Here is a 13,673-nt window from a genome sequence, read left to right as displayed (position 1 = left end):
TATTCTGGCTGCATCTTCGTTGCAATGGCTATCCCATCAAGCGGCCGCGCTCGACAAAGAGGTGTCTATCGCTTTAACCCTTTCAGCATAACTGATGTACCAGTATGTTTCCACGTTTATGACCCGCCATGTTCCTTTTGACATTCATTTTGTTAGATAGGAATGTGAGGAGCACACCAAGAGAGAATTGCCATTTTCATTTCTGTGCATCGAAAAATAAGTTGTGTTCATGTTATATAATACCTCAGAAAAAAAAAAAAAAAACCTGATGCTGAAGCTGCGTCAGCTCCTAAACCACTGAAAGAGTTAATATATTTGGGGCTGCATACTAGGGGTGCGTGAATACTTGAATATTGCCGAATCGAATATCTGCTATTCGAATTTTTGAACATTCGGTATATTCGGTGTAGAGACTCCTGCAGTGCCGCATGTCGCATGCACTGCGAAGCCCCTCGCACTTGATGCTGCACAAGCGAGCGTCTCACTTCATTTTTTTTGGTGCGAAAGAAGCGTCGAGTCTGTGCAAGCGTGCCGCCCCGGCTGACAGGATAGTGAACTTTGTTTCTGCGACCGCTTCTGCCCTGCTGCACGTGCTCGCCAATGTCTGTCCAATGCAGAAATCGCACGTACTGCCCGAACGCCGCTAATCGCAGAGTGGTGCCGCATTTCCGAGGGCCGCCTCTGTTGTTACAGGGTTCACACAGATGGACAGGACAGATCAAAATGAAGATGCGACGCGAACAAAGACAAAGGGAACATCAATGAAAATAGCACATATTTCGGAAAGTGCAACACCATGTGCAGAGATGGAGCCAATTAGCGGCCAGGTGGTATGTAGATTGTGTTGGATTCGTGGCGACAAACTTAACACCGATTCAACTGGCTTCAACTAACTTCAACTAACTTCATACATGTGACCTTGGAACCAATCACTGATGTTACCCATCACCCGTACGAACATATTTCATTTCATTTCATCTATTGTACCTTCAAGGCCCAAAGCCGTTACAGATGAGAGTGGAACGAAATACAGAGCATGTGCAGATAACAGGGTATAATAATGAAAAAAAAATTAGAAAGTGCAGATTAACAAAAGTATTCTTCAATAGTAGTTCTAAAAGCATGTGTATCGGTTATGTTGGCGATTGAGGCCGGCAGATGATTCCATTCATTGGTAGTTTCAGGAATAAATTAATTTAAAAAATAGGTTCGTGTGACCGTGTGGAACGCTCAATTTATGCCGATTTATAGCAACAAGCATTCCACGATGGCTTGCAGTCCGTTACCACGTTGGCCAGTGGCAAATTTTTGTCACGGCCACACTCTAGGCCATTAGACCTAATCGGTGATGGTGAACATCGGGCGTCGTTGACTGAAGTTGCGGCTTGGGACTTGATCAATGCATTTCTATTCACAGCAGCCACACGACACTCGGAAACCAGGCAAACCACCTCTCAAATGAAATCGAATATATGGGATGGCAACAAAGTTGCTCACGGCCGCCATCTTTGCGACACTGTATGATGGCCTCTTATTCCTGACATTGTTCATAGGTGCCCATCGGTCTCTTTGTGTAGCTTTGAGCAATCCATCTCAAGACAATCATTGGATTTACCTGGCAAGCACAAATTGGTTATGTGGCTCATGAGCTGACTTCCAGGTGGCATACATTTGTGTGGTTGGCAGATAGAGGAAGGGGGCAGGAAGGAGGGGGGGGGGTGCGTCGTGCGGTCCTGTCGTTACCCTCCCGGTTTCAGATTCTTTGACAGGGGGCAGATCATACGGAACTTAACAGTGAAAAGGTGCCTGCTCCTTACCATCGGTGCCGACTGCAGTCGATCCGCGGAATGATGATCGAGTCACGTATGATGTGCGGTCTGCACTTTCGTGTGTTGCGTAGATTGCCCTTATAATAACCCACCTGCCGTAAAGATGGGAAAGGCCTTCTGTATTCTGGAAGAAAACTAAAACAAAAATTTTCTATGAAATAAAAGATTGCTGTAAAAGCAAAAGACCACTAATCTGAGAACCTCATTCATATTCATTACAGCACAACGTCACTAATTTTTCAGCTTCAGAGGGATAAAAAGCACTTGAATCTATTCAACAGACATTCTATAGATAAAAAAAAAAAAACTTTTTCGGACCTTCATATACTAGACCTAAGCTGTAATCACTGCCTGCATACTTTATTTTGAGTTCCCTTTAATAAATGCAGACGACACTGTATGTCTTTGTTTCTATATACTCAAGTTACTGATGGCTTGTTACATTCATGTTACGCAATGCTAGAAGACCATCAAGCATGTGCAACACCATCTTTTATAGCAAGAAGTTTGTAAGCATCAAATATTGTGATATATTTTCTCATATTCAATTTGATATTTGGCTTTCTTTGTCTTCATTCGATTTGGTATTCAATTCCAAATCTCAAACCTCGACATGACGAAGTTGTACTTGCAGTGAAAAATAATTTCACAAGTTCCCTGAAGATTCCTGGTGGATAGTATCTTGTCAGTAAGCACTGATAAACAAATCACGTAGAGTTAGTGCTATAATAGCGTGGCTGTCGGTTGTGAGCATCGGCATATGTGGTGCAGGTCGTGCTGAGAGCAAGGCATCCGCGTGGCTCATGGCATCTGATATTTGTGCATGTTGCATCGCGCGCTGCCGTAAATCTTGGACGCCGTGGCTGACTGCGCTTTGGATGGCTTGCAGGCATCATCAGATGGTGCCCGCAAATTAAAAACAAAGGTGTAAAAATATACAGATGTTTGCCCTGAGAAAAAAAAAATTCATTTTCGCCAGGGAGGCGGAGACGGCAAAGGAGGTATCTCCTTCGCAAAGAGACAACTGCATGAAGTAAAGTTCATAGGTTTATTGGTGTCACACACGCCCAGGCAAACATGAACAGATCTCACTTCATTTCCATGAACACTCGCTGTCACAACGTGAGCTAACGCTTTGCACCGTGTCTCAGGAACTTGAGATTACTCGACCATCTGCACTAGACGTGCGGGAACACAGTGCGCTTCAAGGCACCAGCCATCTTGGCTTGGCCTTTGCACTTGCCTAGGATTATTATCGCCAGGATACAGCACGTGGCATGCGCATGGACAGCCATGCGCAGCCAACGCAAGGATAGAGGAGTAGACACGTGCTCTAGAGGGAGAGGGTGCGAATTTTGTTGAATCGAGGTTTGTCATATCACGGTGTGACTATATTCGGTATTCGCACACCCCTGTTACATTTCCCTTGTGTCACCTTGGCACATTCGTTCTTGGGGATTGAATGGGCACATACCAATATCACATACTCATTGCCAAGGTTGTCTGTTTGGGCACATACGCAGTGGCCCGTGTTGTCTGTGCACAAAAGTTAAAGAAAGCTAATTGCATTAAAGTCACTTGCACTAGCTTCAGTCATGTTTAGTAATATCATCACATGCACATTGCTTTGCTTTTTGATGGTGACTGTTTTTCGCTGGATTGCCGCTGGTGTCGTTTTGTCACATTTCGGACATTGAACGATATCGTCTACCGAAGCATTAACTAGACTCCATTTGCTGTGATTGGGAACTTAGGGCAGTTTGGGGGCTCATTCGCAACAGGTGGCCTGTTTGTCTCTTCGGCCTTTTGCTCACAGGGCTTATGATATCCGGCTTTGCAACTGCGGCCCGGACACTGAACCAGCCGATCTACCTGGACCGAGCCCTCAAGTGTGTGGAGTTCATCAAGAAGCATCTCTACAACCCCAACGAGAAGACTTTAATCCGGAGTGCCTACCGAGGAGCAGACGACTCGGTTGTGCAAGTGTGAGTCACGTGCACGTTTCAGCTTGTCTCATGGTCACACAGTCTTTCACCCATAGAGTTGACTTTCATTTATCTGACCTCAGTTAATTCGACTTTCCACTTACAGAGGTACCGATATAATATTTCTTTAAAAAGTTTTTCTTTCTTTTGCATTGGATGAAGGCCCTAGACCTCTAAACCCTAGAAAAAATATAGTAGCAGGCCTCAAGGGGGGCCGTTAATAATTCAATATATAAAAGCTGTTGTACACAGTTTTGATTTCGTTTTTCAGAAGGGTACTGTGTCATGCCGTACGTCCACATTCTGTGTGCCCGCATTAAAACTTCTAAACAAAGTGTAAATGTAATGCACACCCAATTTTTTAGCAGTAAAAATGGTCAATAGTCTAATTGTGTTGCACAGGGGCAGCCAGTGCCCTAAAGTCAGCTTTACCGCAATACGTTTTTCATATGCGGTAAAACATACATGTTGAGCATAGGTCTCCCCTAGCCCGGCTGTAGTGGTGCATGGCTGAGCGTGTACACGGCCAGCCAGCCCTATCTTCGAGGTAATCTGCGGTAGTTGCAGAGAAGGGGGGGGGGGGGGGGGGCAAGACATGATCAGCGTTGCTACATGTGCTCTGTCTTCCTACCTGTTAGCGTTAGAGGTCGCGTAATCGCAAGTTTCGGACACGCATTGCAGCTAGAGGCAAACGAAGCATTCGCGCCTGCGCTCTCTGTCTGCGCTCATCATCCCACTGGGAGCGACACTAGCAGCTGCGGTGGTGAAGTGTACGCAAATGCGTCGCACGCTTGCTGCTGATGTGAAGGTGTCGTCGACACAGCAGGAGACCGTATCTTTGGTCGGCAGCTTTCAAATTCAGCAAAGTACATTCTTTTTGTTATCGAAATTCGTTTTTTCCAATTGCCCAATAACTAAAAATTTATGGCCCCTTCTGTATAAGAAAAATTCATTGGTGAGTGTGCCTATTTGCATAAAATGCCAAGTTTCGGCGTAACATAATTTCTGTGTAACAAAGTAAAGTGCCGATTTTATCAACTACGTCCTTTCGAGGTTCAACTGTGTGAAATATTCATTATGATATAAACTGTAAGCACTGGCACTCGCTTCCACCCACAAGTTAAGTGTGAATGCATCCATTTTGTTGGGATTTCATTCAGAACTGCATAACGTCGATCCTTTGCTTGAGATGCGCCCTGCTTGCTGTTTGTAGGTGGTGCAAGCATTTGAGATGAATGCGTTCATGCTCTAGGTGAGTCGGATATATGGAAGAAGAAATATTTTGAGGCACTTTTCCAAACCGTGACACTTTTTTGCCGGTGCCTGCACTTATAGTATTATGGACTGTGTGTAAACAAAACATTTTGCTGTAATCAATGTCATCTTGGGCACTGCTTCAGTTTAGTTATATGGCAGAACTTTCATTTAGGTAAAGTGTAGTCAACAAAAATTTTTAGCTTTTTTTCTTGCATCAAAGTTTTACTATTGTTCACAGTGTATGCCTGACGAGGCTGTTGATTGCAAGGAGATATTTCCCATTGACTGCATTAAAAAAAAAAAAAAAGAAACATCGTAGAGCTCGATATATGCAAGTGTGCTTGGCTCTGTAAAGGACCAGAATCAGGTTTCAGGTCAGTCCAGGTTTAGTTTGAGATGTTGCTGCAAAGCTATTCCTCGGGGGGGAATTGCCCAAAAAAAAGAAGAAATTGTCAGGATAACTCGTGCTGGCTCACCAGTACCGAAGAGGAGGAACCTTGCTTCTTGCGCACTCATGTTACCCTTGCCAAGGTTGGCATGATCTTTAGCATCGTTGCATCCATATAGTCATGTGGACGTTACTGACACACACTGGCAGATGGATGATGACTTAGGAGAAATGTTTCCTCTCTATTGGACGAATGTGTGCTCAATAAAGGAATGGTACAATTTGGCCAAGGCAGTGGTAGTGACAGCAGGATGATGGCCATCGAACTGATTGGTGCGTCTTATGTTTGGGCCCTAATTATACTGCATCACCAGGCAATCCAGATCAAGCGGCTGTCGTATTACAATAATTTTGGAAGTTTCTGCTTGCGCAGTGCAATGAAGTAGTAACTTAAATGGCAATGCAATTTGCTGCAAATTTTTTTGAGTCTGTACTTCTCAAAATTTCAGTTTCCTCCAAAAGTTTAGCCTCTGAGTACTGGCTGACTTCTGGTTCTGCAATCACAACATGACCTATAATATCTTTAACGTGGAGAAAGTTAATTGCTATAAATTGGTTAATTAGTAATTGTGTTGGCATTTATTACACAAATTCTGATGTTTACCCCTGCTGTGAAGCTGAATCAGCAAAAATTATCATTTTGTCTCTAATCTCCTATATTTAATAAACTGAGACAGTCGTTTAAGAGAGATGTGATAGTTGTGGTTTTGTTCATAGGTCTTTCAAAATTCAATTTCTGTTAATTTCATGGTAATCAGTTCATTTCTAGAAGAGAAAGTGAGGCTCAAGGTTCCAGTTCTCGAATTTCACGCTGAAATTCCAACATCATTAAGTCAGGGTGGTGCCACGGATTTCAGTGTATTTCTTCGTATTTGCACCTTTGTGGTCCAGGAAAGGTTCTTGAAACTTGCCAAGTTCAGTATTTGGCTCCTTAATAATACAACATAGTCCCTCTTGGCAAACAAAAATATACACTAAACCTGAGCAGATGCCGTCAGATTTAATGATGTCATACAGCTCAATGTATTGTTTTTTCCTTTAGAGTCTCTTTAAGCAAGAGTATTGCACTTATAACCAGCTGCCTTTTCCCCCCATAGGTCACAGCCCATCCGAGGTGTGCTGGAGGACTACGCCTTCATGATCCAGGCATTGCTGGACGTGTACGAGGCCTCCTTCGACGTGTCCTGCCTGATGTGGGCCGAGGAGCTGCAGGACACGCAGAACAGCCTCTTCTGGGACACCCAGGACATGGGCTACTTTCTCAGCAGTGACGAGGATTCCACGGTTGTGCTGCGTCTTAAGGACGGTGTGTAATGGCTGCCAGAGGGCGTTTGTGTGCGGGAGTCGTAATCGACCCATTTTTAAGTCAACTTCTGCACAATGGCCTCGCAAGGATATCTCCAGTTTGGGCATCAACCAAGCCCAGCTTTTGCCAGCAATGTTTAAATTCTCATCGACTCATGTATTCCTTTATTGCTCGTGCTGTGTTTCCCCTCCCTGAGCACCCATTGCTCCGATAGACGACAAGTTATCTCTTCTGCACACAACATTGTTGTTTATCAGGATGGGATTTGTCATTAAAGGGTCCGTGCACCAGTTGCAAATAGGCTTATCTTTACGAAAACGGAAACTACATACAGAGGGCGCCAGTGATCAGCATCTAACAAAGGTGACCTGCCCAACTCCACTTGTTTCAAAATCTCGACTGGGATTGGAGATAAAGTGGGGGATCTTAACTGAAATTGGAAGTCACATGGGGTCGGACAATATTCCAGCTAAGATTCTAGCTCACTGAACTGTGGGTATCGAAGTTTCCACAGTCAGGGCAGCAACAATCTGCCAGATACCTGAAAGTGAATCTGTGGATAAAATGCTGCTGATTACATGGCAAGCATCATGAGGACTGCACACTATGATCTGCTGTTGAAGGGCACACCTAATTAGTATTAAGAGCTTCACAGGAAAGAAGTGCTTGATGTGACATTTAGGCAGACCTATAACGACAAAGCATTATTGACGAGGCTTTCGCGTCAAACCCGAGCTTTAAACAGTTGCGAAATACTAATTTAATGTTCCCTTCAACAGTTAGCCATACTGTATGCACATTTTGTCTGCACTGACTTTAATACATCTCAAAAATCTCGCTTTGGTTTAGCTCATGACCTGGAAGCCCTTATGAAATGCATGCGTCAACATTGGCTGCCTTTATTATTCCAGGGAGAATAGGCAGATAGTGAACTAAAAGGGTCATGCATGGTTTGCTGAATGTAAGCTTTAAAAGGTTTAGTATGAATTTATTGTTTAGCTAGAGGGCTTTCAAGGGCTTTTGCCCATTCAAAAGAACAGTTGACTGGACAAGCTGGCACTAGTCCATTAATGCCACACATAAGGAACTAGTTGTAAAGTGAAAGAAGGCAAGACAAGCACTATGTGCCAAGTGAAAGTTTATTGGAAAATAACGTGAAATATGTGCTCCAAACATTTTCATCTTGTAATGGGCCAGTTACTACAACACACACCCATGGAAGAACACACCGGACAAAGACAACAGAGCTTGACAAGCAGGACAGCCTCTAAATAGGATTGTGCATCATCGTCTTTGTCCAGTGTGTGCATCCATGGGTTTCAGTTGTATACTTGGCACATTGTGAGCCAAATGAACACTTACTGTACTTATTGCGAAGCATGCAGGAAAGATACAAAGAAAGCAGGAAAATTATGAGGTTGTCTTGGAACATGGGAAGCAGAAGAGTGCGATAACAGTGTCGAGAAACATTCAGGTCACTGGAAATTGGCTTACGCATGTGTTTGCATGTTTAGCAGTAAAAAAAAACACCTTGATGTCGCACTTGCGTCAGTCTTGGTGCATTGGGATAGTGGCGGTGCTGCTTCAACGTGTAGCACTCCACGTGCGTAACTTCGTGATAAACCAGCCGACCGGCACATTTGGGCAAACACGTTAGGTTGCGCTAGTGTGTTCCGCGAAGGCAGCATGACCTGGCGGCGCCTTCTCTGCCCGCAGACCAGGACGGGGCCGAGCCAAGCTCCAACTCGGTGTCCCTGAACAACCTGGTGCGGCTGTCGGTGCTGCTGCAGCGAGACGACCTGCGCGTGCGTGCTGAGAAGCTGGCCTCCGCGTACAGCCAGCGCATGATCCTGGTGCCCCTCGCCCTGCCCGAGATGGTGTGCGGGCTCATGCGGCTGCAGGCGGGGCCTCAGGAGGTGAGCCTGCTCGGCCGAAGCCGCACGCCGGCCAGAATTGTAGCGCTGTTGCTTGCGGTTGTGACTGGCTTGCACTGAGTGTTGTTGTCTGATTGGGAGTGACAGGTGCACTACATATATATGCTGCAGTCAAACCTTACTATGACAAAGTCTTATTCGACATGAAATACCTACGTTATACCTGACATTCTTTATAAGCACATATTCATTTCGCACTGATATCAACGAGAAACATTTTATATTTACTTCACTGCATCTGGTGATTTATTATATTCGTGTTCGTTAAATTGAGGTTTGATTGAATATTTTAAATTCAGCTTGGTACAGCCTGCATGTATGTACACTTTCAGTTCCACGTTGTGGAGCTGTGCTAGAGGAAATTTTAATGTTTTGATGTTGCCGTGGTCACAACACTTTTGCTCGCGACTGCACATGGCAAGTTTCTTCAAGGCAGAAATATGCAGCGCGGAAGAGTTTTAACTGGAATAGCAATGTGATTCACGGTGAATTGCGAGTCTGTATTTCTCAAAACAGGCGCGGAAGAGTTTTAACTGGAATAGCAATGTGATTCACGGTGCATTGCAAGTCTGTATTTCTCAAAACAGGTACACGGTTTCTTGTGTGTGGTTGTGCCTCACTTGCCAGCTGATTTGGATTCTGCAATAGGTTTGCAACATCCTACAACTTCTCCTTCAATGATATGGACACCAATCTCGGAAGGTCTTACTCTTGCAGAGTGCAGGCACCGGGAGTGATTGGAGGTGTCACAAGCATGTCATGGTTACCATATTTTGGACATTACTTATTGCGAACGTGCTGCCTCGAATTATAATTAGATAGCATTACTAATCATTATTGATTAAGGATTGTATCAGCAATTATTGCTCAAATTTTTATGCTGGTGTCCAAATCCACTCCCCAGCGACGGCTGCCCAGGGATAACAGAACCAGATCTCAAAGGCTATGCTTTTGCTGGTTGCACACGCCAGAAGTGATTTGGCAGCTGGGATCACATCATGGACACCATGCTTTCAACACCACCCATTTGTCATGGACATTAAAAATTGTGATCTCGTCTTGAATCCCACATTTTGGAGTGATCAGACAGTTTTTATTTTATTTATTTAACATGCCTTGCAGGCCAAAAGGGGCACTGAGTAAGTGGAGTTACAATATCGTAATAGAAGTGTGACAAGCAAAATGAAACATAGATAGTATACAGTAGAAAGGGAATATCATTGTACAATGACTTAGTAAATGGCAATATGTGTTGTCAAAAAAATAATGTGTGCAGTAAAATGAGAGCAAGTGTTTTCATTAGACACCTTGAAATGGTTAGACGTTTAGGGCACCTAGATGCAATTCTGCAGAATAAAATTACAGCAAGACTCATCTCATAGTGACTGTTAATGGTAACGTACGCGATCAGTGTTCGAGCAGTGTAGTGACACCCCATATTTCTGAACTCATGCTTATTTAACATCTGTGATGGTCATTCTAAGACTTCCATTGCTTCGGCAGTATGCGACATACATACTCCGGTATAGTCCCACTTTGCTATGGCACTTGCTTGCAGAGGTTGCCCATGAGCATGGAGGAATAACAATGACTGTATGATGCCGATGTAGTGACGAAGATGGAATAACGAAGAAGGAATGATATCAGTGGAACGACAAAGACGGTATGGCGACAGGCAGGCATGTTGCAAACAAAGACGAAAAATGCAGGCACAGGTCGTCGCGGAATGTCTGGCGATCTGAAATGGACACTTAAATACTTGTTACATGCTATGTATATGTGTATATCAGATGCATTCAGCAATTACGTGCAGTCAGTACCTGAGCTGTTTGACTTAGATGGCGTACTGCTGTTATTGATGGCTGGCTTCTTGTTTGTTAGGTTGTAATTGCAGGGCCCCGGGATGATCCTGGCACAAAGGAACTGCTGTCCTGCCTGCGACAACACTTCTTGCCCTTCGTCACCGTCATTCTGGCTGACCAGGATCCCAAGAACCCGCTGCGCGAGCGGCTGGAGAACTTCGACAGCTACACCTGCGTCGACGGCAAGCCTGCTGCATACGTCTGCCAGGACTTCAAGTGTTCCAAGCCAGTCACGACTGTGGCCGAGCTCGAGGCGCTTTTGACTCCTAAGGAGACGTAGCTACCTCTGGATGTAGCATTCCAGCATTTTGGGCATGCTGTTATAGGGCACACAACATAGCTATAGCACAAACTTGTGTAGTAGGTCGAGAAATAGTTCTTACGCATAGTCTGTTCCATGTTTTTTCTACTTCATCTGTTTGAGCTTTTGTTTTTGATGTGTCCCAGGATATTGGTTGTTGAGGCGATTGTTATGCCCTTGTAGCGTGTTTTGGTGGCCCAGCTTTTTTGGGCACTCGTTGCACTGTTGTATAGAGAAGTGTCCTTGGCAGTGAGAGTTGAAGAATAAAGGTTCAATTTTTTTCCCACTTCTCTTATTCAGTGTTGCTTACTGCTTGAATGACTTCTGGTGTTCTTATATGAAAAGTATACAGTCGAACCTCTTTATAACAAATTTGCATCCACCACGAACATATCTTCGTTCCAAGTATATATTTGTTACATGCTAATATCGACAAGAATTTTTAAAAATTTGCTGCTTTATATCAAGGTTTGGTTTGCTTACACCATTTTGAATTTTTTGTAGCACTGGTGAATCTAGCGTGCCTCATTGTGTACTATATGTGACGGTAAAGCAGACGTTTTGAATCTTTGATAGCATCATGTGTGTGTTATGCAGCAGTATCAGTTATTCCAGCTGTGGAAGTTTATGCTTGTAAATTGCAAAGCAATAGACGGCATGTGGCATGATGCCATTTTGGAGTCCTGAATTTATAATGTGAAAAAAATGCAGACAAGAATAGAATACGATGGACACAGCAGCAGTGCTTGCTGTCTTCCAATTCTTGTCCATGTTTTCTTTTTTTTTACATTATGTAATTGCATATAACTAGCCAATCTCTCAGACATGATGGAGTCCTGATGACTGCATTGATCTTTGTGAAACTGTCATCATTTCAACTCTGCTTTTACTGCAGAATGCACTCATAATTTTTTGCCTTTGTACTTTATACCCCAAACTTGAAGCCCTGTTCTTGCTGTTACAAAAACAGTGACCACACCTTCTGGAACTGGAATTGTATGTGTGGCTAGCTCTTCCCATGCATAAATTATGTTTTGGCCTGAAATGGTAGTGTCATTATAGGTTCTATAGTAGTGTTGACATTGTAGTTTAAGGCTTGGCAAGAGTGCTGGAGAATTGTGTGCATCCACACTGTTGAGACAATGGCCTAACATTAATTTTGTACTGCAGTTAGTCATATCGCATTTTCCCAATAGTACCCCGATTTCCTGGCTGAAGTGTTTGCAGTGCTAGTATGTTCTTGAGTAATTATGTGTGTGTGTCGGTGACTATATGCACTTGTGATCTTGGTTAACCCGTAACTTCCACAGTGCCAACAACAGTGCTATTTGCACAATATGTCATAAATGAGTTAACAGTGCAAGGGTCTGTAGATTGCCTGTGCTACGCACTGCCATGTGTATTTACGAGTCAGAAACGTGAAGTGCTACATATTGTGTGAAATGGTTGAAGCAATGGTTTGTTGGAATAGAGTACAGGCCAACGGGCCACAAATGTTGCGAGCGCGAGCCCACGTACGCACCTTATCGTAAGCCCATGCAACAGTAATTTAATCGCGCAATAAAGCTCCGAACCATTTTTCTTTTCTTCAAATGCAGTCTGTGCTTGTATACTTTGATATAGATGACTGGCACGCGTTGTCTTCGCACAGCATTCGCAAGCATGACACTCACGGCGGTTAAGTATTGCGAGCGTCTTCCTTACAGCGAGAAACGCCTCCAGATGCACGAAGGTTAGCCTCACGGCAATGTTCAGACTGGTGTTGCAGAAGTCGCGGGGGACTTTTTTCGTTGCTGGGAGCACGTCGGACAAAACTTTCTAGTGCCAACTTCACTGCATTGAAAGTATATTTATCGAAGTCCGCCTACAGCGAATTTGCACAAGTAATCATCGTGGTAAGTAACGGAAGCATCAAACCGAACATTGCTATCGTGAGCAGGCGATCACTGCCGACCGTCACCGGTGTCGCATGGGCTACGAATCTGCGAAACTTGACGTATCGAGGGTACCGATCCACGACACATTCGTTTACGTGTGTTGAACAAGCTCGAATGAGAGGGGCAAAATTTTATGAGAGAGCGAAGCAATAACAAGGCGGTTTGCATAAAAAAAAAAATCGTTTCGCTAGTTTTGCCGCGCGCAGAGCCAGCAACACATTTTTTGACAAAGGTTGCGCTTTCAAAAAATGCTTTCTTTGGAAACGATGCGTGAGAATGGTGCAAGGACCGTTAGACGAGGTTTGTCGAACGTAATAAGAGTGACACTCCGCTCTCAGAAATATCGAAGCTGAAAGGACGCAGAAACCTGCCAACATTTGGTGCAAGAGCAAGCTGTGAGATGATTTAACAAACTCGCAATCTTTCGAGCAATGGTGGATTTAAGTTTATAAAGGCTTTTAGAAAGCCGGTCACCATCTCCCCAGTGGCGCAATTGGTTAGCGCACGGTACTTATAAGACAGTACTTGTGAGTTATGCCGGGGTTGTGAGTTCGAGCCTCACCTGGGGAATGATTTTTTTTGTGCGTCCATAACTTTATTCTTATCTTCTAATAGCAGAAACAGCACCTTCGACCTCATATACGACCGGATTGCGTCTGAATTTTTTATAGAAAATGCAAATTGTCTCAATGCAACACAATCCGTGCATGTCATCATTGTAGAATCTTCCATTGGTAAAGCCGCACGGAAAGTGTCTTTTGTTATTTGATTTCCACGAATAACAGTCATTCTCACTTCACTGTGTATCCAGTCT

The 13,673-nt window shown here is 44.0% G+C and overlaps 1 protein-coding gene and 1 non-coding gene across 4 annotated transcripts in view; both read left to right on the top strand.

The window, feature by feature from the left end:
• LOC142590515 (spermatogenesis-associated protein 20) overlaps positions 1-11,208 on the top strand; it is a 43,657-nt gene extending 32,449 nt beyond the window's left edge. For all 3 annotated transcript variants that reach the window (XM_075702702.1, XM_075702701.1, XM_075702703.1), the window contains exons 10-13: positions 3,646-3,814; positions 6,617-6,825; positions 8,542-8,741; positions 10,641-11,208. In XM_075702702.1, coding sequence (XP_075558817.1) covers positions 3,646-3,814; positions 6,617-6,825; positions 8,542-8,741; positions 10,641-10,901 — 839 coding nt within the window. In that variant the 3' untranslated portion in view covers positions 10,902-11,208. The remainder of the gene's footprint in view (positions 1-3,645; positions 3,815-6,616; positions 6,826-8,541; positions 8,742-10,640) is intronic.
• Positions 11,209-13,337: 2,129 nt separating this feature from the next.
• Positions 13,338-13,429, top strand: TRNAI-UAU (transfer RNA isoleucine (anticodon UAU)). Its single transcript is given in 2 exon segments — positions 13,338-13,375; positions 13,394-13,429. It is a non-coding gene; the product is annotated as a tRNA-Ile (tRNA).
• The last annotated feature ends 244 nt before the right edge of the window (positions 13,430-13,673 follow it).

The sequence above is a fragment of the Dermacentor variabilis genome, chromosome 8 (assembly GCF_050947875.1).
Source record: "Dermacentor variabilis isolate Ectoservices chromosome 8, ASM5094787v1, whole genome shotgun sequence".
NCBI lineage: Eukaryota > Metazoa > Arthropoda > Arachnida > Ixodida > Ixodidae > Dermacentor > Dermacentor variabilis.
This window is presented reverse-complemented; position numbering and strand designations above follow the sequence as displayed.